The sequence below is a fragment of the Epinephelus moara genome, chromosome 3, assembly GCF_006386435.1.
Source record: "Epinephelus moara isolate mb chromosome 3, YSFRI_EMoa_1.0, whole genome shotgun sequence".
Taxonomy (NCBI): domain Eukaryota; kingdom Metazoa; phylum Chordata; class Actinopteri; order Perciformes; family Serranidae; genus Epinephelus; species Epinephelus moara.
The window spans coordinates 17,023,533-17,047,633 of NC_065508.1; the positions used below are offsets into that span (position 1 = coordinate 17,023,533).

The 24,101-nt window shown below is 41.0% G+C and overlaps 2 protein-coding genes across 10 annotated transcripts in view; one reads left to right on the plus strand and one right to left on the minus strand.

Moving 5' to 3' along the window:
* Positions 1–9,924, minus strand: part of nfrkb (nuclear factor related to kappaB binding protein) — a 12,505-nt gene extending 2,581 nt beyond the window's left edge. The window contains exons 1-24 of one of the 3 annotated variants that reach the window (XM_050034775.1): positions 9,866–9,924; positions 9,310–9,462; positions 8,986–9,187; positions 8,753–8,880; positions 8,502–8,673; positions 8,286–8,390; positions 8,122–8,195; positions 7,964–8,045; positions 7,674–7,869; positions 7,449–7,560; positions 7,238–7,364; positions 7,074–7,151; positions 6,906–6,982; positions 6,766–6,812; positions 6,588–6,648; positions 6,321–6,495; positions 6,102–6,208; positions 5,880–6,003; positions 5,400–5,479; positions 4,993–5,186; positions 4,621–4,891; positions 4,357–4,536; positions 2,519–3,250; positions 999–1,105 (exon numbers count right to left, since the gene is read on the minus strand). In XM_050034775.1, the coding sequence (XP_049890732.1) occupies positions 999–1,105; positions 2,519–3,250; positions 4,357–4,536; positions 4,621–4,891; positions 4,993–5,186; positions 5,400–5,479; positions 5,880–6,003; positions 6,102–6,208; positions 6,321–6,495; positions 6,588–6,648; positions 6,766–6,812; positions 6,906–6,982; positions 7,074–7,151; positions 7,238–7,364; positions 7,449–7,560; positions 7,674–7,869; positions 7,964–8,045; positions 8,122–8,195; positions 8,286–8,390; positions 8,502–8,673; positions 8,753–8,880; positions 8,986–9,187; positions 9,310–9,435 (3,557 nt within the window). In that variant the 5' untranslated portion in view covers positions 9,436–9,462; positions 9,866–9,924. Of the gene's footprint in view, positions 1–998; positions 1,106–2,518; positions 3,251–4,356; positions 4,537–4,620; positions 4,892–4,992; positions 5,190–5,399; positions 5,480–5,879; positions 6,004–6,101; positions 6,209–6,320; positions 6,496–6,587; positions 6,649–6,765; positions 6,813–6,905; positions 6,983–7,073; positions 7,152–7,237; positions 7,365–7,448; positions 7,561–7,673; positions 7,870–7,963; positions 8,046–8,121; positions 8,196–8,285; positions 8,391–8,501; positions 8,674–8,752; positions 8,881–8,985; positions 9,188–9,309; positions 9,489–9,865 lie in introns of all 3 variants that reach the window. The other 2 variants (XM_050034763.1, XM_050034769.1) reach the window with 2 other exon arrangements.
* Positions 9,925–11,414: 1,490 nt separating this feature from the next.
* LOC126383935 (ryanodine receptor 1-like) overlaps positions 11,415–24,101 on the plus strand; it is a 50,892-nt gene continuing 38,205 nt past the window's right edge. For all 7 annotated transcript variants that reach the window (XM_050034697.1, XM_050034715.1, XM_050034724.1 and 4 more), the window contains exons 1-31: positions 11,415–11,630; positions 15,394–15,513; positions 15,610–15,708; positions 15,839–15,859; positions 16,235–16,309; positions 16,465–16,543; positions 16,641–16,753; positions 16,841–16,940; positions 17,028–17,124; positions 17,720–17,794; positions 17,887–18,043; positions 18,155–18,319; positions 18,478–18,599; positions 18,699–18,885; positions 19,008–19,143; positions 19,274–19,369; positions 19,617–19,735; positions 19,857–19,990; positions 20,340–20,581; positions 20,773–20,965; positions 21,077–21,293; positions 21,372–21,476; positions 21,568–21,671; positions 21,755–21,838; positions 21,966–22,125; positions 22,255–22,402; positions 22,537–22,736; positions 22,826–23,000; positions 23,097–23,305; positions 23,417–23,775; positions 23,892–24,021. In XM_050034697.1, the coding sequence (XP_049890654.1) occupies positions 11,583–11,630; positions 15,394–15,513; positions 15,610–15,708; positions 15,839–15,859; positions 16,235–16,309; positions 16,465–16,543; positions 16,641–16,753; positions 16,841–16,940; positions 17,028–17,124; positions 17,720–17,794; positions 17,887–18,043; positions 18,155–18,319; positions 18,478–18,599; positions 18,699–18,885; positions 19,008–19,143; positions 19,274–19,369; positions 19,617–19,735; positions 19,857–19,990; positions 20,340–20,581; positions 20,773–20,965; positions 21,077–21,293; positions 21,372–21,476; positions 21,568–21,671; positions 21,755–21,838; positions 21,966–22,125; positions 22,255–22,402; positions 22,537–22,736; positions 22,826–23,000; positions 23,097–23,305; positions 23,417–23,775; positions 23,892–24,021 (4,269 nt within the window). In that variant the 5' untranslated portion in view covers positions 11,415–11,582. The remainder of the gene's footprint in view (positions 11,631–15,393; positions 15,514–15,609; positions 15,709–15,838; positions 15,860–16,234; positions 16,310–16,464; positions 16,544–16,640; positions 16,754–16,840; positions 16,941–17,027; positions 17,125–17,719; positions 17,795–17,886; positions 18,044–18,154; positions 18,320–18,477; positions 18,600–18,698; positions 18,886–19,007; positions 19,144–19,273; positions 19,370–19,616; positions 19,736–19,856; positions 19,991–20,339; positions 20,582–20,772; positions 20,966–21,076; positions 21,294–21,371; positions 21,477–21,567; positions 21,672–21,754; positions 21,839–21,965; positions 22,126–22,254; positions 22,403–22,536; positions 22,737–22,825; positions 23,001–23,096; positions 23,306–23,416; positions 23,776–23,891; positions 24,022–24,101) is intronic.

Here is a 24,101-nt window from a genome sequence, read left to right on the forward strand (position 1 = left end):
TGTGAAGAAATGGTTGACATTCCTACACGGTTCATACTACATTTTTGAAAAAAGCCTTAAATGAAAGCTGAGAGTCTGCACTTTAAGCAGGTATTCATTGTTTCATTTAAAACCCATTGTGGTGGTGTACAGAGCCAAAATGACGACAACTGTATCATTGTCCAAATATTTATGGACCTGACTGTATATACAGAGCAGGTCCTTGTATACAGAGATCACTATGTTGCACTGCCATGTTTCTACAGTAGCCGAGAACAGACAAAACAAACACTGGCTCTAGATAGGGGCATTCGCGTTTTCACTTTGGCCACAGCAGTTAGCAGCCTCTCTGCGACGAGAGTGTCGGAAAAATGCAAGTGTTTTAAAAGTATGTTTTGGAGAGGAAGATACCTCTGCGGATAATTTAGTTCCCAGGAAAATCCTCCTAAATGTGCGGATCTTAAGTTATCAGACAAAAAAGGTGAACACACAATATCAGGTGCTGGGCTGACAGCTAGTCTCTGACTTGCCAGACAGCATTAGAGAAACACTGATTTGTAACAAGAAACTGCTTTACTCTGTGTTTTTACCAGTTTAAATCACCTGGTCTGTTTGTTTTGGAGAGGAAGAGACTTCTGTGAATAATTCAGCTCCTGGTAAAAACCTTCTGAACAATGAACACTAAGGGAATCCTAACCAGGAGAAGATTCAGTTGCAATCTGCAATCCTAACTGCTAGATGTCACTAAATCCCCCTAAATCTTACAAACTAGACCTTTAAGACACTCCAAAATGTATACTTCAAACACAAGTAGTCACAAAGTAGAGGTTAAACCTCAAAGCCCATAATCCCACAGCACCTTAAAAGAAATAATATGGTGGAAATCACTAAATAATGCAATCTTTACAACTGATTTTACAGCATGAGTTTGAATTGATCTTTACAATCAAATTCGTCATCCATTCTGTCTGGAAAAGGCCTTAAAAAGAGAAAATAACAGTGCAGATGATGAGACTTACTTTGTGTTTAGACTTCCTTTAACAATCGGTGTGGTCACGACACTCTTGCTCTTCAGTGGTTGGTTGAGGACAGAGAGGGGCACAGTTATCCGTGCAGGTAACTTCCCCTGTAGTGTTGCCAAAAAAAAAAAAAAAAAAGACAAAGAGGATTGTATCTGAGTCACGTGTTTTTTATGTTTGAGGGAAGTTTCTTGAATAACTAGTGAAAAGGGATCAATACACACATCAACAGTCATTCAAGTAAAAACAAAGCCCTCGTTGATGGATTCTGATTCTCTCTGGAGGAAACTATGCAAATCAATAAATGAACTATTCTGAGGTATTTAGGAGGAAGCACCCAGTAGTTTTAGGTTCAAGTTCCCATTTAAACCCAACAGTTTGAATTTAGATACCTAAATTTAGATCAGATCTATATTCAGCTTGCAGCTCACACCTGACATCCAATTGCAAATGACCACTTCCCTTTTTTGGGGGGAAACTGTGACTGTTTGTAAGCAGAAGCTGTATCTATTATCTCACCGCAGATCACATTAAAACATATCTGTGTTGTGTTGCATAGTCATGCATCTCTTCACCGTAAGTGCTGGTGCTCTTTATTTCCCACTAACTGACATTCCATGATGTGGGTGAGTGACACAGACAAACATTTGGTTGAACCTGCATAACAATAGAGCACTCAGAGCACCGCCCTTATCAACATCCCTTATCTGATAAGCCTGATATGTTATAATGGTCTGTCATTGTTTTTGTTTGTACAGTTTTATTGTCATTAGCATTAATGTAACAAATGTGTGTTTAGTATTCTGACATAGTGTATGTACATTATCACTTATTAAACTGCTGGCTTTTGTCATCCAGATGTTGGCGGAGGACAAACATAGTGTTCCCACAGGTGCCAACACAGTGAAACAGTGACACCTAGAGGCCATGCTGGTTATTACATGTACATCCAGAGAGGTGCAACTGACTATAATTGACATTCTTTTGAGCTACACACCATTTTAAGTGGAGCTAAAAATCTTAAGATTAAAATATGAAACATTAAGATGTACTTCAGCTGTAATTATATTAAATTATATACCTCATGTGATGGAAAAGATGGACAAAATTAAGGGTGTAAATCACAAGTTTCACCACAATATGCACCTATTTTTTTGGACAATGATACCTGGTATCAGAAAGTGTGCCACGATACAGTTTTGATTTGATTAAATTGAAGGGCCTGTGATTAATGTCAGTGAATGTCCTCATTATCTTTTTTTGGCTGCTTACTATTATTTGCCTGGTGCTATGTCGCTAGGACTGTTTGAATGTTTAGGAAGGAGGTTGGAGGATGGAAATGGTTATGAAGAAGTGCCATAGAAATTCCAAAGTAAAGACGTTTCTTAAAGATGGTGTTGTGTATCAATATTCCCATACACTGATCCAGATTGTTGTATCGTTGCACCCCTGGTCAAAACTACACAAAAAAATCTTGCAATGTCTTTAAAATGTGTGCAGAAACAAAATAATTATCTTACTGTTTGTGTTGTGACGACTGTAGCAGGGACCTGCCGCACAGTGGCTGTAGCTGTTCCTAGCGTCAGAGGTGAGCACGAGACTCCAGGCGCCACTGTGATCCCCTTGGCACCAGCCACAACGCTGGCAGCCATGGTGACTACATTAGCACACGTAGACGCTGTGAGTGGTTTACCGCCAGTGGTGGTTGTCATTGTGATGGTCTGGCCCTGTTTCTGTGGAATAACGCCGAGGCCTGGCATTATCCGAATGGTGGCGCCGCTCTTGTCAGGGGAGGTCACGCTGGAGAAGGTCCTAGTTTTTTGGTCAGCCACAGTGACAGCCAAAGTGGGCATCAGGCGTATGGCTGTGTCTCCTGCAGCCTTCAGCAAAGTGGAGGTAACAGGGCCTGCTTTAGTGGTCTGCACTTCTCCTGTGCAGGATGTAGCACTGGAGGCAGAGGAAGGTGAAGAGTGTGGCGGTGTCACATGGAGAGTGGCTGATATGCTCTTACTGCCTGAGGCAGCAGTGCCCAAAAAGTCAGGGGTGAGTTTGACGGTTGCGACGGGGGATTTGGCGAGAGTTGCCATCATGTCTGGGGTGATCCGCAGCACTGTCTGTCCTTTAGCGTCAGTAGTTATGGAGGACGGTGGAAGACGTAGGACATCTTTACCCTGGATGCGTAAGTTTGTAGCCGTTATTGGAATTCCTGCTCCTCCTGCAGTCTTCATTCCCAATTGGCCTGTGATAGACACCTTTAAAAAAAAACAACAACAAACCAACAGATTAGTGATGCACGGATTGTCTCTAACATCATCTGAATCTGTGTGTATGAATATTCATCCATCTGCCACCCACCTGAATTCATTATTTTCTCCAATAAAGAGACCTGCACCCACATGGACATTTCACTCCCCCTCATTCAGTCCCTGCAGGCTATGTTGCTTTTTATATTATGAACTGTATTGATGTATGTTCTCTGTAACTACTTACTTTAATGATTAGAGATGCTGCTTTAAGTAATTGTAAATGTTTCCATGCACACAGTGATGTCACTGCAACAAATATTGTGGGACATTTAGGCAGCAAAACTAAATAGTTATTTTCTTGCAGTTACAGTACAAAGGAAACAGAACTAAACTTTTAAAATGAAACAGCTACTTAATACTGCACCCATTTGCTATTAATCACAATGTTAATTTTTATATCCGACCTGAACAATCCATGGATTAACTGTGGTGCTGGCGAATATAACTGCAATCCGTGCATCACTGCTATAGATAAATCTTGTCACCATTAACGTGGCAAATTACATTGATTACTTTTTTAATAAATATTGTTTGTTACATTCAGCTCCATAAACTGTAGACTTAATCTGTTAAAACCAGAAAAATCCTACAGGAGAGTCTCCCAAGTGCTGGAGATTGTGTGGAAGCCAGGATGCAAATCTCTGTCATATATTTTCAGAGTGCCCCGTAATAAGACAATTTTGCGCTGCGATGCATTGAAAAATGAATAGATCCCTTAAGAATGTCTGGTCTCCTAACCACTTAAAAAATAATGTACTGGAATGTCTCCTAGTTTGATAATGCATACCTTTATTATATATTATATATATACTGTATTCTTTATTTGTGGTAATTGGATGTCTCCTTGCAATTAACCCTTTAATAAATAAAACAAAACTGAAAAATCCAAATGGGAAAAAGACTGAACTAAACTGAACTGGGATACTCATTTCTGCACTTGTACTCCTGAGCATTCAGTTTTATGCTCTAACTGGTCATTAAACTTTGGCAAAATGGCAATTGTTCATAAAAGCCTAGCTGGCAAATATCCCAGTTGAAACAAACTGGTTCACCTGTTTGATGTTCGGGCTGGTGACTCCTTGCAGCACAGCAGGGGAGGCAGGGTTGTTAGCAGGACTACCAGGTGATCCAGCCTGAGGTTTGGCCACAGCTACAGCAGAAACAGACAGGGTGGTCGGCACCTGGACTGGACTACTAGCAGACTGACTCCTCAGAGGCACAGACACCACCGCCTATTGATAAACACAATAAACAGACAGAATTAATCATGCATTTGCAATATACTAAACAACAAACACGGCTCTTTATCTGGTTACCTGTGAAATGCCTTTGGCTGCCATTGACACCGGCATCCTGATCTGATGAGGGCTCTGATGCACCAGTGTGGCCTGCTGACTTCCTGCTGAAGATCCCAGACCGGGCTGAGCAGAAACAACTCGTACCTGCGGGAGGGAGCCTGCCGCCAGGTGGCTTACTATCCGAGCCGTGTGTTGGGATGTGACTGGCTGTGAAACTGGTGGACAAGCCTGACTGGTGGGTAAGATGGTTCCCAGCTGGGGCAATGTGGGAGGAGACATGAGAAGAACTCTGGGAGAGCAAGAAAGGACAAGAGAGGAGAAGTATTTCAAATTACACGGATGAATGTATTGCACAATGTCAATAAGAAAAAAACTTTGCATCACACTAACCCTGGGCTGGTTTTGATTGTTTCCGGGACTCCAGTCTTTGTCGGCGTGGTGGCTGTGCAGGGTAAGGGTGACTTTGGGGTCCCAGGTGTGTTTGGGGTGGGTGTTGTAGGGGTTGGTGACATGGGATTGGAGCCTATATCCTGTCCTGCATCCAGACATCCAGGGGTTTTACCGCCTCCGTCTTTACTTCCAGACTTCTAAAACATACACAGGGCTTAGGATTCATCAGCTGCAGCTTCACTGTTGTTAATAAACAACACCTTAAACTTCCAAGCGTGAAAACAATAGCTTCCACTACACTAGCACAACTTAAACAGAGTTTTTAATACAGTAAATAAGCTAAATAGAAGTAGTGTATGTTTTACATTGTGTGCAGCAAGGTGTGGTGTTTCCTGCAGTAAACTCACAGGCTTGGATGCAGGTTTAGGTTTCTGTTGGAGAGCTTTTCTTGCTTTTGCTGCAGCAGCTTGAGCCTGATGGATCCTCTCTGGATGGGAGACAGACCAAACATGAGAATAACTCTCTTCAGCATCACAGTGATCTTAAAGACTGCGTGCCTGTCATATGAGACACTTTGCTACTCTAAACATGAGGGCAATCATAGTATAGTCAAGAGGGGACGGAGATGATAGAAGGATCAAGGATGAAGTAATAAAAGGTTGAAAATGTTTAAATTCATAGTGGTTTTAAAAAAGCACAATCTATCAGAATTCTGTGTCAAGCAGAAGTCAATCTATTATTCAAACAACAGTAGATAATTAAACTTGACACATGACTCCTTATCAGCTGCCTCTGCTCAAAAACGACAGGATTAGAGATCTTTACACTTTTGAATAAACTACAAAGGTGGACAGTTTAACCCTAAAATCAAGCACATGGTTTCTTACCAAACTCTTCTTGACTGCGACTGCGGTGCAGGTAAATCCAGAGCTTGCGGCCGATGTCATACTTCACACAGGGGTCTTTCTCATAGTGAAGTCTATCCAGAGCCCCACTGACAACTGTGTTCACCTAAATGGCAAAGACAGAAATAACTTAAAGGTTGCAGGCCAATGTAAAGTACATACAAGTCACTCTGACAGAAGAAGATGAATGACTAGAAGAAAAACCTGTGCACTGGTCACATCTGGAGCAAGGAACTGTGAGTCTTTCAACAGTTCACAGATCTCTGCCCTTGTTCCTTCACCATTGGGTAACCTGGCTGCTGCATCCCGCACTGCAGTAGAAAGAGGGCAGAAGTCAGAATTGTGCGATTTCTTTGCACACACCATCAAACACTGATTGCACACAGCCTGATAATGGAGTTAGACTTAAACAGAAGGCCTTACCCAGAGAGAGAATGGTGACATATGGTGGACGGTCTGAGCGGAGCAGTGTGTGCTCCCTGGCTTTGTTGAGTGACATCTCCTTATCGAACACCCCTTTAACAGGCCCCACCACAGATTCAAAGCCATGCATCCTAAAGGTGAAGGCTTTGTGTGGCTGGTTGTATCGCTGCTGTTCCTAATAACACAAACACAAAGAACATTGGCTTTAAAAGTTCATGTCCAGGTAAAATACTATACGTAAATAAGATTTTAGTAGCACAAACAAACCTGGATTTGAAACACTTGTCTCTCATCTCCAGTGCTGGGCCGCACCACATAATCAGTTGAGCTGCATGGTTAGAAATATAACACTGTAAAACAACTTCATTATATAAATGTAAGGCTACAGATAATTATTATCTTTTCAGAACATGTTTGCAATGCTTTTTGAATCGCTGAATCTTACACTCTCGGCGTGGGAGAAGTCATCTCGAGCATGTCTTCATTTTCTGTCTGTGGAAGACAAATCAGCTTGTTTACATTTAGCATAGCACAGTATAAACTGCAGGGTGAGAAACTGTATTTGTAGTATAATGATGGTTCTACCTTGATAACTAAATCTTTGGAGTCCAGCCACAGCTGGCAGAGTGCACTGAGGTCCTTCTCTGTATCCTGAGTGGGGCCTAAAATAAATGACTGACTTTAATCCTCAAGTATACAATCAGACTGAATACCAAGCATCAGTCGGGGATTTCAATATCTGATCTCTCTTACCGATCCACCTCCACTGCTGAGATTCATCAGAAAACTCCACAAATGGAGAAAAGCCACTTGGGAGTGCCATCATGCCATCTGATTAACAAACAAAGCACACATGAGAAACAAAGGATGAAAGATAAAGCCTGACCATTTCAGTGTGAGTGACCGCTGCTACTTACCTTTAGTCTCTCCTGCAAGAAACTGCACGGCTTGAAGAACCAAGTCAGACCAACATGGGACGGATGAAAACCACATGTTGAGGGAGCTGGCTGGAGAAGACTGCCACATCTGAACTTTCTCCTCCAACTGAGAGATCACAATGTAGGCATTATAATGTGAAGTCCGAAATTAGATCACTTTTATAATCTGTATGTGGGAGTGAGGGCATACCATTGAAGTGCTGGTGAAGCTCTCTGCCCTTAAGATGCTCTCCAGCAAGCTGAAAAAACTGACAGCTATTTCCTCAACTGGAGCCGGGCTGCTCTGAGACTCCTCGACAATTCTGCAATAATGATGGTTCTGTACATTAGTCTTGCATGGTGGTATCACAGTGAATATAGTATATGTACACACACAATTCTCAAACTTTAAACACCAGTGTGGCAGTAGACTCACTCTTCCTTGATGTTGGGCAGTGGAGTAGACGGTGTGTCCGGCAGGGAGTTGATGATACTCGCTGGTGGTGCTGATGGGGTGTCTGAAGGTGCAAGAATTTCACAGGGATCCTCAGATTCCACTTTTATTGGTCTCATTTTTTTCTTCCGTCTCTCATCTTTGATCTTCTTCTTAGGCAGAGACAGCTCAAAGAGCGCTGCGGGGAAAAAGTAAAGACAAACATTAACTGTGTGTCATAAAATCAACAACAGACTTTGACGTAAGATTCTTTTTATTTTTATTTTACTTACGCACGGTCCCCTTCCGCCCAATATTCGCTCTTGAAAGTATGTCTCCAAGATGGATATCAGAGGTCATCAAGTCCGGATGGTCCTGAGTAAATCAACCATTAATGACATACTGTTCCAATGAGCACTCATCTGTTTTCTCATCTCCTGACAATACTTACTGGTTGTCGCTTCCTCTTCTCCCGATGGTTTTGCAGCATGGATTTCAAGTCCCGCTCCCCTAGTTCTATTTTTTCTGTGAAGAAATAAAATGTCTTTCAAACATTACATTCACTGTGCTTTAACATTTGACAAACGTCATCTTAATATTGCAGAAATCACTGACCAGTAGTCTTCATGTCTTGGGTGGAGAGGCTGGGAAGAACTCGGAGTGAGACAGTGGGTGTCGGAGAGGAAGGTGATTGTGGTGCCGGTGTCCATAATGATATGTCTACAAGCATATGCAATAACACTCTAATTAGTGTTTCCATGCTTCTTAGTAAAGAATGCGTTAGAAATAAAAGGCACTGTTATTGGCAATGACATTAAAGAACAGACTGACCATCATCATCAGATGAAGCATTGCTGTCTCCACACTCAGTTTTGACCTCCTTTAATATGCGGCTCAGTCTTCTTCTCACCCTTGGCTCCCGCATTTCAGCATGAGTCTTGGTTGGTAACTTTCTTTTTGGCGGAAAGTCCAAACCATTGTGAACTGCAAAGTCTAGCAACTCCTACAATACAACAAGAAGACAGATTAAGCCTAACTGCAAAAGGCTAAGTGCCTCATGCTTCAAACATTTACGAGAATACCTTTCTGGAGACGAGAATGTGCTTCAAGAGTCTGTGGTAATACTGTTGAAGGGAGTACAGTTGTCGCTTTTTCTGGGACTTGGCACACAGTTGTCTGTACTTGACCACCTCAGGATTGAAGTAACCATCTGGGTGGAGATAATGAGAGTCATGATTACAAAGAGCTTCAAATAACAACTCAGCATGATATAGTTGTGTGTTTGTGGGTAAATAAGTGGATACTTAGAATGAACCTCTGAATTGTTTTTGTGCGAGATGAAGGGGGTTTCCAAAGTTAAAGTTTCTGTTGTTGAACAGGTCACCGATGGTGCTGTCCTGCTCTGCAACGTTGTTGTCAGGAAACTGTGGCAAAAACTGACGAAGGTGCTGCCTCTGGGAATCTGACAGTACTTCACTCCAGGTGCTCTCGCTCATCACAGAGAAGAATATTTCAGGCTAATAAAACATAGGGCACACAGGAAAAATGAATGCATTATCTGCACTGTATCTCACACATTTGAACAAACGAACAAAGCAGGAATGAAAAGCATTTCATCTCTGAGCGTCAGACAACTCACATCCTCAAGCAGGTCCTCTGGAAGGTTCAGCCTACAGTTCCCTAGCATGCACTCCTCTGTAATTTGTCCATTGTTTTCTTCTTTTGGATCAAGAGGGTCTGTAAGCATGTGGGTGAGGGGATCCATTCTTCTCCTCTGCACCAAGCTTTAAGCCTTTCGCAAAGAAAAGAAAACCATGGCTAAAAAAAAAAAAAATCACACAAACCTCGTTTTAATCTGCGGACGGACGCCAACTGATGTGTTTACTTCCTGTCATTCAACTTGCAAACGTTGTTGTGTTTTATAGACTTGGGAAGTCTGGTAGTTCACTACTACAAACGACACGAACATTTCCAAGCATTCACCAATGTCAAAACATTAGCCACTCAGTACAGTCACGTAGCGCTGCTAGCGAGCTAAGCTACCAGCTAAATTCACAAAAGAGCCAGTTACAACGGTTGGGTTCCTGTTTCAACGTTCAACGCAAACATACCATTGCTTTACGACCTATGGGCAAATATGCATATTCTGACTGTTTCCATACTGCTGGTTAAAAACTAATAATAATAGCTCTTACCTGACACTGCTTTGTGTTTATGATTGAAGGGGGAACTATTTTACCGACGTACCGTTTTCTTCTTCTACTGAATTTGAATGACCTAAAAAAGGAACGCTGCTCGCGCTTTCCGGGTTTTGCTGACCTCCACAGGAAATTAATAAGTATGCATGGTTATTTATTATAAAACGGTAAAATTATGCACAAAACCTAATAAATTTGTTTCTTTTAACAGTGTTCTTGGTTCTTATCGTGCTTAAATATGGGCTGAAGATGTGCATGATTTTTGTTTTACATATTTAATCTCACATAGTCGGCTAAACGGGCTAACGGTCGCCTGGCTAACTTTGAAACCGTTAAGCTAAAGCTAAGTTATTGCTAGCTGGTAGGTTTTATTAAAGTGTATATTCTGGGGGGTTTTCTACATTACTATAATTTATTTTCATTTTTTCTTTACTCTTAACAGAAAGCGCAGAAGATAGCAAAGCAGACAGACAGCTGATCCTACAGGTGAGTTGTTGTTAATTCCCAGGGATGTAAATAAAACAAGGTAGCCATAGCTAATTAGCATAATGCTAGCTATAAGACATATATAGCCTATATGTGCTAGCAAAAGTTTCTCATTTATTAGTTAAGTGTGATTGCAGTATATTTAAAATAAAAATATAAATAATACATGTACACCCTCATTGTAATTAATAAATATAACTGATAAATATAATGAAAATAAAAGTCTGTCATTAAGCATAAATTATACAGCTAAGCAATTCATTATTTATCAACTTTTGTGTTTTATGTCTTTTATGTATCTTTGTTCACAGATAAACAGCAACAACATAACCTTATATTAATCAAGAAAAAAGGCAGTCCAAAATGATTGTGGTTAAAATTTCTTTATTAATTCATAGATAGAGTAAAGTATCTTCATCAGGGTACATTGTTTTTTACTCAATGTGACACAAAAGGCTATTTATTGCACATTGTTGACTGAATAAGTTCACTAATACTTTGTTAGAAGAAGCGGTGAGCATCACTTACCGTTTGCAGGAACTGTATTCCAATCCTTGAAGAACACCTGATTTTTTACCTGCACCTAGTGTCTTGACCCAGTGCAGCACACCCTATTTTTTCCCCCTTATATTAATTACTTTATTTCCCAGGTGTCCAGTTTAATTAAAAAGAAAGAAGCAGTTAACAAAGTAAAGAAGAAGAATATCTCACACAACAGATATGGAATAGAGATGAATAAAGAGTAATGGAAAGTTCATGGAAAGACTGCAAGTGATATATTTCATATTCCTAAGGTTGAAGTTTCACAAGGGTTAAAACTCTGCCAATTCAGTCTGTTAATAAAATCTGTCTCATATTTAACATTTATTTTAAATTGTTCTCACTTAATTTTGATATCTTACCTTAGTGCAGTTGTTTATAATGTAACAACATGGTGAAAAACAAAGGTCCAGATACCATAACAGGAGCATTTGAATCGCTAGCTCAGCTTTGTCAGCTTGCTGCCCCACCTCTTTATGATGCTGTAATGAGCAGGAATGAACAGTCAATCCCTCTGCCTCATACCACAGTTGGAGAGACGCACAGGACCCACCACATTGCCCTTCAGAAACCTTCACCAACATTGCCCTGCCTTATGTGTTGGGCAAGTAGGCACCAGGAGTTACAGAACTCAGAGACAAACGTTTTCCCATTTTTCTCAAGGTTTTGCTTTTAATGCCTTGGGAGAATGGCAGAGGGTGCAGATGGAGAGGAAGAGATTCAGTTCCTGCGAACGGTAAGTGATGCTCACTGCCCCTTCTCACAAAGTATTAGTGAACTTATTCAGTCAACAATGTGCAATAATTAGCTTTTTGTGTGATGAATTGTTGCTGCATAATACATCGTAGACATATACTGTGTTGGGTAACTTTCTTTACATGGACTGAGCACAGATTGACAAGGACAGGTGGCTGCTTTTGTCAGCATTGTTATCTATTTATATCTCAGGGGGTTTCTGGTACTGTTTTGTCTCAAAGAAGAAAACCTCTCACGCCAGATGATTGTTACTGCATGAACATGTAACAAATTGCTCAAAGCATTTTGATACAGTTACATGAAGGTTTTATAATATTTTGACACTGACAGCATCACATTTATTTTGATAGGCAGTATTTACTTTGATTGCAATTAAGATAATTAAATACTTACTAAAAGAAAAAGAAATAGGTTGAATTGTTATGTGAAAAAGACAGTGTCCTGTTCTGATTTCCACGACTAGGTTGTGTTGTAGTCTAGATTTGTGGAATTGAACAGATCCATCGTAAAGCAAGATTGGAGGCACCCAGATTCATTTGATGACAAATGCTGGAACTATCCATCCATGTATCCTTTGGATGGATGGACTGGTGGTCTTAACTGCTGGACTTAATTGTACCATAGCTACTGGTTTTATGGGAGCTTGATTATTTTTGTCTTGGCTTGTAGATTAAAGATCTAAAACAGAATAACGCTGATATGGTTGTGAAGGTTTAGCAAAAAAAAAAAAAATCACAGACAGCTTCCTGTCTCTTCCAGTATTACCATATTTTTGCTTGATGTTATTCCAGATTAAAGACTTGGTTCTTTTGTTTTTTGCTTCTGGAGAGTAAAGATAGGAACAGTTTAAGTATTCTGGGTAGTGTACTATCATTTGTATGTTACCTAAACTAGTCCTTTATCTTGTCACAAATAACCACCCATTTCCATACTTTCCAGGAAAAAAGGCATTTGACCTGTTGCAGCACCTAAAAATGTTTGATTGGAAATTGCTTAGGGACTTATTTGATCAAACGTGATGTGATATGTACTTTGTTGCTCCTTGAAAATGAATAGCAGGTTCAGATGGAGATAATCTCCCGCAGAGTACCCATTCTCTGCTATTTATGACACAGTTACAAATATAACTGTTTGTAAACCATAACTGATCACTTACTGTGCATGATGTAGTTTACCCACACCAGCATTTTACATGGGCGTATTGGGTCAATCCACACCTTTCTTCTCAGGTCTTTGTTCTACTGTATAACCAATTTGTGATTAAGATAACGTATTTTCAATACAGATATCTTGCTTAGAGAGGTTTCAGTACTGCTTTGAAGTTTTGCAGTTTTTACTTAATTGATTTCACATTGCATATTATAGAATATTTAGGTTAAATCAGTTTATTTTTACTCACCGCTGAGCTTCACGTATCGGATTTCCACTTTAGATCACTGTGCCAAATTCTGCAGAAGGGCATTGTGGCCTTGCAAGGAGCCTTCTGTGTGTAGCACTTTCTATTTGGATAGTCAGCGTTAATACTCAGCTATTGTAGATGTTTCACATAGTACATAGTGTCACTCGAGTTTCTCTAGATGCTGGTAATCCTAGCCCTGCCGTTAGTGTAAGCCAAACACTGATTATCTATAGACTGCGTCAGAAGTACTACCTGAAACTCAGGTCCTCGAGCCACTTGTTTATAAGTTGTGCATCCCGAAGCATACTGAAGATTTATTACTTAATGTTTTGATGAACATGAACCAATCAAATCTAAATGTGTTTTCTTTTACATACTTACTCTAGCAGCTGCATAACTCTAAAAAAAATCATGTTTTTATTTGTCATCTAATAGCTTGTAATACAGCAATAAAGTTAAATATGTTAACAATGTGCCATAAAGTTGCGGTCAGTCTGTAGCTGTTCACCCTGAACTCGGCTGAGTTCTAAATATACTGTCTGAGGATTAACAAGTTCAAAGCTTGGCCCATTTCAGCACCTGCTTACTTCAGTCCATGTGGGAACTTTACTATTAAAGTAATACTAGAAATGTTTGTTATCAGATGCTGGTTTCAAAACATTTTGTATTTTTCTATAGTATTTTTTACAGGGTAAAACTGGTTGGAATTTTAGAAAAACACACAGCTGCTAGCCTCAATTTGTCACGGTGGCATCTGTCGTTCAGTCTGTCTGTCAGTGTGTCTGCCTGTAGACACATTCTCCTCCACACAGTAACTTGGGAAAGAATGTGTCAGAAACTTGATACTTACTTCCGTCATATGCTATGATGGGATTGTCAATTTGTTGTAGAGTCTCTAATATTTAGCTGAATTGTCTTTAAGGTAGCAACACTGTCAAATGCATTTAGTACTTTTATATTGTGGCTGGTGTAAATTATTAGTAAACTACCGACTTGACTTTCATATTCATATTTTCGTATTGTTAAATAAAATATTAGAGTAGTCAGTGTGTTCAGGACATGAGCTAGATGAAGAGGAAACAGACTGCACCATCTCCTCTTCACTCAGGCACAACACAAATTATCTTAAATATAGTTTATATTTATTTTGCAGAGTCTGTTGCCAGTTTACAGCCTCAGAAACAACTAAAATAAGGCACAAACTAAAGTAAATTACACAAACATTTAATCCAAACACACAATTGTATAAACTATATTGAACTATTTGTAGTAAAATGACATTTGTTACTTACTGACATGTCTTGATTAATAGTATAAATGAATCAGAAGCATTTGCAGATTAAACCAACACAGCTGACAAACAGCCGAGCGTGAAGTTTTTGGCTAAGGTGACTTGAAGGAACATTTTAAATATTCCTCTCCTCAGCAATCTAGCTAATTAAGATATTGAATCTGTGCAATGGGGGCCTTTTTTTTTTCTGGCAGTCAAATCCTAAATATCTGTTGCTCTCCAGAAGAGGATGTGTGAACAGCAGGTGCAGCGGCCTGAAATAGAGATCTGAGGGGGAGTGGCTGGTGTCTTGGAGCCAGAGAGGTGGGGAGATTAGAGCTGGGCCAGTGACAGGCACAGAGAAATACATTAACAGGACAAAAACAAGTGACTGTTAGGAAAAGTTGTGTATGGAAACTATTTATGCAATGTCCCAAGGTTTTGTTACTTATGTTGGCCTCAGTTTTGACTTTTTGGTTAGAGGTTTGTTGGCCAAAACAAAATGATCATGTGGTGAGATACATTTGGACATCTACACCATCCATGTTCCTTTGTTAACGGCTTCCTTGGTACGTAACCAGCTCTAAATTAGTTTCACTTGTAATGTCACCCCTCGCAAATATAGTACAGTTCACGTCATATGGATTTGATCAGTCATAAATGGCATGTTTTAAAGGGACTTAACGCTACAAAATCAAAAACATAGCGCTAACCTATCAGTCTAGATTATTTTAAAGGGAGCTGACGAGTATTGGAGATATCGGCTGTAGAGATGTCTACCTTCTTTCTAATATAATAGAACTCAATGACATTAGGCTTGTGCTTCTTAAAGCACAAAAATATACATTTGAAATACTCAACAGCAATGTATTTTTCCAGAAATCATGACCCGTTTACTCAAGATCATCCCCAGATGATGTTCGCAGTTTCATGTAGAGACAGGTTTAGCTCAGACAATACCGGCTGGGCACCTTTGTTGCATGTCAGTCCCTCTTGCTCTGTCCCCATGTTTTCCTGCAAAAAAGGCCCCTGAAAACACTCCTCCTTCACCTTGGACTTATTTTGTTTTTGTAGGATGATCAGGTGGTGCTGCAGTGCACTGCATCTATTCTGAAGGAGCAGATCAAGCTGTGTCTGTCATGTGAAGGATTTGGGAATCGTCTGTGCTTCCTTGAGACCACTTCAAACGCTCAGGTAGTGAAAGACCTCTTAAGGCTTTTTTTTTTCTAATTTCTTAGAGAAATGTAATTTCTACTATTCACCAGGTTTACTGATCGTCCTGTGTTTCAGAATGTCCCTCCAGACCTTGCTATCTGCTGCTTCATTTTGGAGCAGTCCCTGTCTGTGCGGGCATTACAGGAGATGCTGTCCAACTCTTCTGTGGACGAGGTAAGACATGGGATGAACCCATGATATAATTAACAATCACAGTGTATTGGTCATTCAACAACTGAAACGCACTTTGTTTCTTTTCTGACTTGATGGCACACGCTCCTTCACTCCCACCTGCCCACCATAGGCTGTTGATTTGGACAAATGGGTATGTTTGCTCATTCTCCCCGTCACTGTGTACTGCTTCAGCCTGAAAGTTCATTGCAGGCACCTTTCACAACCTCATAATGTTATCATACAAACAGTGTTATTGTGCAACTTATTGTTTTTCTCATTTGCCTCAGCTGTTATTAGATCACTTAGTTTGTTTCCTATCACCTGCACTTGCTTGGTTTTACAGTTGTTAGATGTGGTTGTGGTCTTCATTTCTCCTTACTGAGTATGTAATCTTGCCTTATTGTTATTTTGACAAGGCAAGGTTGTTAGTATGATGAAGAGGTTTCAGCAGGACAACTTTAGATACAATGACCTCCTGTCATCCCCTGTGCATTTAATTGACTCTGCCTCCACCTCCTTCTCCCAGTCATCGCAAGGTGGGGGTCACCGAACCCTCCTGTACGGACATGCCATCCTCTTGAAACACACTCACTCCAGCATGGTAAGCACATTTACAATCAAGTATGTGGCTAATGCTGCTCTGATCTGTCCTTTCCTCTAAGCAGCAGCCATCCTCACAGTCTATTCTTCTCTTAATTGTTTGGAGTGCATCCCATCTCATGACACTAAGTTGTTATCCCACTCTTTATGCTGCAGTATCTGAGCTGTTTGACTACTTCGCGCTCACTGACAGACAAACTGGCTTTTGATGTAGGCTTACAGGAAGACTCCACAGGTGGCTATGAAATTCATTGTCCATTATGTCCCACACACAGGATAGGTAGGATAGGATAGATAGATTTCTTCATTCTTTATCTGTTTGTCCGTCACAGGAGAGGCCTGCTGGTGGACCATCCATCCGGCCTCCAAGCAAAGGTCTGAAGGCGAGAAGGTCAGGGTGGGAGATGACCTCATTCTTGTCAGTGTTTCTTCAGAGCGATACCTGGTAACCGCGATTTTACTTACTTGCACTGTAACTGAAAAATTGTTGTCAATAAATCCTACTAATATTACAGCCTGCACTTCTTTTTAGCATCTGTCCTATGCCAGTGGTGACTTGATGGTTGATGCCTCTTTCATGCAAACGCTGTGGACGATGACCCCTGTAATGTCTGGATGTGAGCTTGCTGAAGGTCTGTAATTTTGTTGTTGCTAAAAAGAAATTCTTTTGTCCATAAAACTGTCCACTCTCTCAGGCAATATGACTCTTTACTCGCTAGGTTTTCTGACCGGCGGGTATGTGCTCAGGCTGTTCCATGGACACATGGACGAGTGTTTGGCAATCCCAGGAGCTGACCAAGGGGACGACCAGCGCAGGTGACCAAAATCTTTCACTGCTGTAAATGCCATTGAATATTTTAACACTGTATTGACAGATTTGGTTAGCTTTACACCTTATGTCAACAATTTCCCAAGGCGTACCAATACGTTTTTTGGCATGTTAACTAAATTATAAAACTCGCCTCTGGTGTTTTGTTTCTTGTGATGCAGGGTATGTAAGGACTGTCTTGAAAGTTCTCCCACACCTGACAAAGTTTTTAATGAATACAACGGCCCTTTATCCATTTTACAAAATGTTTGCACTTCATTTTTTTCTGCTTTTTGGCAACAATGCTTGTGAATGTTTTTCAGCATTTTAAATCATAGGATCATAGGGTTCTTGAACACACCAATAAGGAGTTTCCAGAGCGGTCACTGCTTGCAATCTGCATTACCACATCATGATGGAATAACTAACAAATGTTCTTTTTAATGTGCTGCCTATCTGAAGACCACTTCAAGTGTCTGCAGGTTAATTGTCATAGTGTACTGACATAACTGGAAACCATTTGAAATTCATCTGAATGTTTTTGTCAATTTAAATTTCCTGTCATTTGTTGCTCATCATTGACTTGCATGTTGCTTTTTGCAGAGTTGCTCATTATGAAGGAGGGGCTGTGTGCAGTCATGCGCGATCCTTATGGAGACTTGAGCCACTACGTATTGCGTGAGTGTCTTTATTTCATGAATTTAATAATGTGTTTTACCTTTAGTGACTTTACAGTATGCTTAGGCTCATTCATTTGTGCTGGTTGGTAGTTGGAGCGGCGGTCACATTAAATGGGGCCAGTCTTTCCGGATTCGTCACATAACAACAGGCAGATACCTTTGTCTGGATGAAGAGAAAGGACTGCTGCTGGTGGACCCGGAGAAGGCAAATTCCAAGATGTCAGCCTTCTGCGTCAGAATTTCAAAGGTCATTGTCATGCAAAGTCAACTGAGCCATAAATCTCTGTTTAAGACTCTATTTTACAGTGTAGGGATTCTTACCACTTAATGAAGAACACACTTTTTATTTAAACTACAGGAAAAAATTGAAGTGGCCCAAAAGCGAGATGTGGAAGGCATGGGCACGCCTGAGATTAAGTACGGAGAGTCAATGTGCTTTGTACAGCATGTTTCAACTGGCCTCTGGCTTACATATGCTGCTGTTGATGCCAAATCTGCCCGCCTGGGTCCTCTAAAGAGAAAGGTAAATTAGAATTAGACATTAAAATGATCAGTAAACTATAAGTCATAAATGAGTGCTGGTGCTACAGTTACAGCTCCAACACATTTGAGTCAGCATGTACTGTGTGTATGTATGCCAGTTGAGTATACTGTTTAACAGCACCTGTGTTCAATTCTTAGGCCATACTCCATAAAGAGGGTCACATGGATGATGCACTCACAGTGGCTCGATCTCAGACTGAAGAGTCCCAAGCAGCCAGAATGATTTTCAGCACAACAGGCCTCTTCAACCAGTTCATCAAGTAACACTACTTCAGTTTATTCAAATCTTTGCTAATAGCTTTATTTTTAAATGACAGCATATTTGTTGTGATATTCTCACGGTCTTTTCGTGTCTTCAGAGGTCTAGATGCGCTGAGCGGGAAAAACAAATCTGCCAACCCACCATCTCTGCCCATGGACACAGTGGTGCTCTCCCTGCAGGACCTCATTTTCTACTTCCGACCCCCAGAGGAGGAGCTGGAGCACGAGGACAAACAGTTCAAGCTTCGCTCCCTCAAGAACAGACAGAACCTCTTCCAAGAAGAGGTTGGTCTGTGCATGAAAATGTGAAACAGTGGCATTTTAGGATGTAAATTTGGTTTGGTTGATTTATTTCTGTTCAATATTGATATTTAAGATCTCTATATTTTGTTACTGTTTTTTAACAGGGTATGATTACTCTTGTCCTGGACTGTGTTGATCGTCTCAATGTCTACAACACAGCAGCCCACTTCTCAGAGTATGCAGGGGAAGAAGCCGCAGAGTCATGGAAGGAGATAGTAAATTTACTGTATGAATTGCTAGGTATGCATTCATGGTGGTTTTAGATTAAACATTTTTATGTTCCTCCCCATATCTAGCCACCTTTCTTGTTTGTGAATATGGTGCACTAACAATCTTTCCTGCTTCTCTTTTTTTCTCTTCTTTTGTGAAGCTTCTTTGATCAGAGGTAATCGTGCTAACTGTGCCCTGTTCTGTGATAACCTCGACTGGCTGGTCAGTAAATTGGATCGTTTGGAGGCATCTTCAGGTATCTAAGACATGTAGAAGCTCATTGAAATGAACATTTTGTTTTTTGTTTGTTCTCTCCAGAAGCCAACTGGTATTAGACTGAGCACATTGCTGTAAATGATGAAAGCTTGTGTGCTGCTCACTAGTATGATACACCTTGCCCTGTCATTTAAAACTGAATTTGTATTGTATGGTGCTTTTTTTTTTTTACCATATAACCATGCGCTGCCAGTGTTTATTTATGTACAATCACATTTTTATGACAGGAATCCTGGAGGTGTTGTACTGTGTTCTGATTGAAAGTCCAGAGGTGCTGAATATTATCCAGGAGAATCACATCAAATCAATCATCTCTCTGCTGGATAAGCATGGACGCAATCATAAGGTCGGGAAAATGTTTGTGGAGCATGTTGGGAAAAACCTGAAACTTCTTTGTTGGCTGCGGTTCATATTAATATATGAAGTTTAGTAATGTATCAAATCTTTCTGTCTCCCTTTTTTGCCAGGTCTTGGATGTGCTCTGTTCTCTTTGTGTGTGTAACGGGGTCGCTGTAAGGTCAAATCAGAATCTCATCACAGAGAATCTGCTTCCGGGTCGTGACCTCCTACTTCAAACCAACATTATCAATTATGTAACCAGGTGGGTCAATCTGTATGAACACACAGCGCTTTATTCTTTTTGTGTTGGTAGTGCAATGGTTAACGCACTTCCTTTGTGCTGTAAATTGAGCCTACGTTTTCCCAGGAGATCGTACCCAGTGGCAGACAGAATTACAGTGAAACTGAGGCTCATAGGGAACCAATGTGTCATCTCTCTGTAGCTATTACATTTCACAATAAACATTTACTTCATAATGATAAGTTGAAGCAAAAAACCTGCCTATTTCCTCTTAAAGTACACGACAGAAAAGCTTAATGCTCTTCTCTGTGCTGAAGCCTGTTATCTAAACATCTGCACTGAGTTAATTTGTTTTATAATCCTCCTTTAGCATGAGACCCAACATTTTCCTTGGAACTTGTGAAGGATCCACTCAGTATAAGAAGTGGTATTTTGAGGTGATGGTGGACAACGTGGAGCCGTTCCTTACAGCTCAGCCATATCATCTGCGTGTGGGCTGGGCTCTGACGGAGGGCTACAGTCCTTACCCTGGTGGAGGGGAAGGCTGGGGGGGCAATGGGGTCGGGGATGACCTCTACTCCTATGGTTTTGATGGGCTTCACCTCTGGTCAGGTAAAAGACCATAAGACCACATACTTGTATAACCTCTCTATAAAATCTTTTGTCTGTATCCTCATGAATTTAATCTTGTACGTTTGTGGCCAGAACATTAACGTTTTCCTACATGAAGTTACACAGATAAACTCCTTAAGATTTCATGTACATTGACAAAATCTGAGTTCATTTGTTTTATGTGCCCTCAGGACGTGTTCCGCGTCATGTTGCCACACCCAATCAGCACGTCCTGGCAGCAGAGGATGTCATCAGCTGTTGTTTGGATCTGAGCGTGCCCAGTATTTCCTTCCGTATCAATGGGCATCCGGTTCAGGGCATGTTTGAGAACTTCAACCTGGACGGCTTGTTCTTTCCAGTTGTCAGCTTCTCTGCGGGCGTAAAGTAGGGCATTGTGAATTATTGAATGACATAATATTATAGATTTATGATTTTCTTGTGCAGCACAGCTATTCCATATGAGCCTAATGTAAAGTTTTCACTCTTAACTGCAAGGTTGAGATTTCTTCTCGGAGGGCGTCATGGGGATTTCAAGTTCCTCCCACCTCCAGGTTATGCCCCATGCTATGAAGCAGTGCTGCCCAGGGACCGTTTGCGGATTGAGCCCATCAAAGAGTATAAGCATGACTTTGATGGTGTCCGCAACCTGTTGGGTCCAACTCAGTCCCTGTCACATACAGCCTTCACTCCTTGTCCTGTGGACACTATACAGGTAAAATCCTAGTCCATACGCTTGTCTGTCTTTATCTTTTTCAGGACATTGAAATTTTTTATTTTTATTTTTTTTCAGATCGTACTCCCTCCTCATTTGGAGCGTATTCGAGAGAAGCTTGCAGAAAACAGCCATGAGTTATGGGCTGTTACTCGCATTGAACAAGGATGGACTTTTGGACCAGTGAGTGTTTTCAGTGTTTCCCACAGAAAATGTTGCTGTGTACACTTACAATACCCTTAAAAATCTTTGCACTTCACTTTTTAAAATCAAGTTTCGTGATGACAACAAGAAGCTGCACCCCTGCCTGGTAGATTTCCAGAGTCTGCCTGAACCAGAGAAGAACTATAATTTAGCAATGTCAGGAGAGACCCTCAAGTAAGTCAACGCCCTCGCTTAATTAACAGCACTGTGCTTTCATCTTCTCGGATTTTTAACACCTCTTGTGATTCATTTCAAAGGACTCTGCTGGCACTTGGCTGTCATGTGGGAATGGGAGATGAGAAAGCAGAGGAGAATCTGAAAAGGACAAAGCTTCCCAAAACGTGAGCTGCAAGGCATTCGTTTATTTTGACTGATTTTGTGACATTGCTGCTCGTTTATCAGTATAGTGTTAATGGCCTTGTAAAAGCTCTGGAGGACCCATTCTGATCACATTGCATTTTTTGTTAGTTACATGCAGAGTAGCGGATATAAGCCAGCCCCTCTGGACCTCAACCACGTCAAGCTAACTCCTAATCAGAACACCCTAGTGGAGAGACTTGCAGAAAATGGACACAATGTGTGGGCAAGAGACCGGGTTCGCCAGGGCTGGACATACAGTATTGTGCAGGTACCAGCATCTTGATAATGATATTAATAAGTATGGGTAGATAATTTGATGGGTACATGCTGCATGAAAGTCCTTTTTTATACATTTATTTAATGACATTTTCATGTTTGATGCTATTTTCTTGTGTAGGATATAATGAACAAGCGCAATCCCCGTCTAGTTCCTTACAACCTACTGGATGAAAAGACTAAAAAGACCAACAGAGACACAGTTTGTGCAGCTGTTCGCACTCTGATCGGATATGGTTACAACATAGAACCACCTGATCAGGAAAGCAGTAAGTAAACATTGCTATCTTCAAGTAGGATGGCAGGATTTTTTTATGTAGTCTTACAAGACTTGTTCTTAAAGCTATTGGCATTTCATTGAAACTACAAGCTACAAGTGTTCATTGTGTTTGTGTTAATGTAGGTGGGCACGGGCCAGCAACTGGTGATAAGATCAGAGTATTCAGAGCAGAGAAATCGTATGCTGTCACCCAGGGGAAGTGGTACTTTGAATTTGAAGCTGTTACAGTCGGGGAGATGAGAGTGGGCTGGGCCAGGCCAAGCGTTCGCGCAGACACTGAACTTGGTGCAGATGAGTTGGCGTATGTCTTTAATGGCTTCAAGGTGGGTGTGAGACTTAGTTTACATGCTTGTGAAGGATTCCAAAGCCTCTGTAATGCTTAACTCTAAAATTAGCAATTATGTTTTTTCAGGCCCAACGTTGGCATGTGGGAAATGAGCCATTTGGTCGTCAGTGGCTGTCTGGTGATGTGGTGGGTTGTATGATTGACCTCACAGAGATGAACATCATGTTTACACTGAACGGAGAAATGCTGATCAGCGACTCAGGCTCTGAGATGGCTTTTAAGGATATCGAGATAGGAGAGGGTAAGTACAGTGACAAATAAATGAGACATTGGATGCTAGCACATGTGAGTTTGTGTTTCCAATGCTGATGCTCATGTATGTATCGAACATCCCTAGGTTTCATACCTGTGTGCAGTCTGGGCTTGTCCCAGGTCGGCAGGATCAATTTGGGTCAGAACGTCAGCAGTCTTCGATTCTTTACAATCTGTGGCCTCCAGGAGGGATTTGAACCCTTTGCTATCAACATGAAAAGAGACATTACCATGTGGTTCAGCAAGAGCCTTCCACAGTTCATCAATGTGCCTACTGATCATCCTCACATGGAGGTACTGTGAACAACTTGTCGCAGTGTTTTCATGATATATTTTTTTGATCCAGTTATGAATAAGTCAGTATTTTCCACATCACCAACTGGCTCCCTTTTATCTATGCTCTAGGTGTCTCGTGTTGATGGGACAGTGGAAACAGCCCCTTGTCTCAAAGTGACCCACAAGACATTTGGATCTCAGAATGCCAACACAGATCTGCTGTTCCTCAGACTCAGCATGCCGGTTGAGTTTCATGAGACATTCAAAGTCCCTGCCGGGACCACCCTTCTTACTCGTGCACTGACCATCCCTGAGGATGAGGTGTTAGAGGTAGACCCAGACTCTGATTTTGAAATACTCAAGAAGTCAGCTACTCGCAAAGAGCAGGAGGAGGAGAAGAAAGAACCCTCTGTGCCCAAAGATATCCCTGCCATCAAAAATGGGGAAAATGAGAAGGATGCCTCAACTGAGAAAAGCAAGAAGAAAGGGTTTGTATAGACTCGTTTCGAGTGTCTTGAGAAGGGGTGTATGGTGGGGGGGGGAGAAGGCTTGGGTACCATGTTTACATTTTTATGTTGTGAGTAATTGCTGCTGTTATTTACAGATTGTTTTTCAAGGCCAAGAAGGCGGCATTAATAACTCCAGCCCCCGTTGTTCCCACCATGCCTCGCTTAATGGAGGATGTGGTGCCAGATGACAGGGATGACATGGACATCATCCTCAACACCACTACAGTATGAGGATAACTTATATTTATATGGTTATCATATTAATATCCATATAAAATGCATGCACACTTTGCTCATTTGTGCTT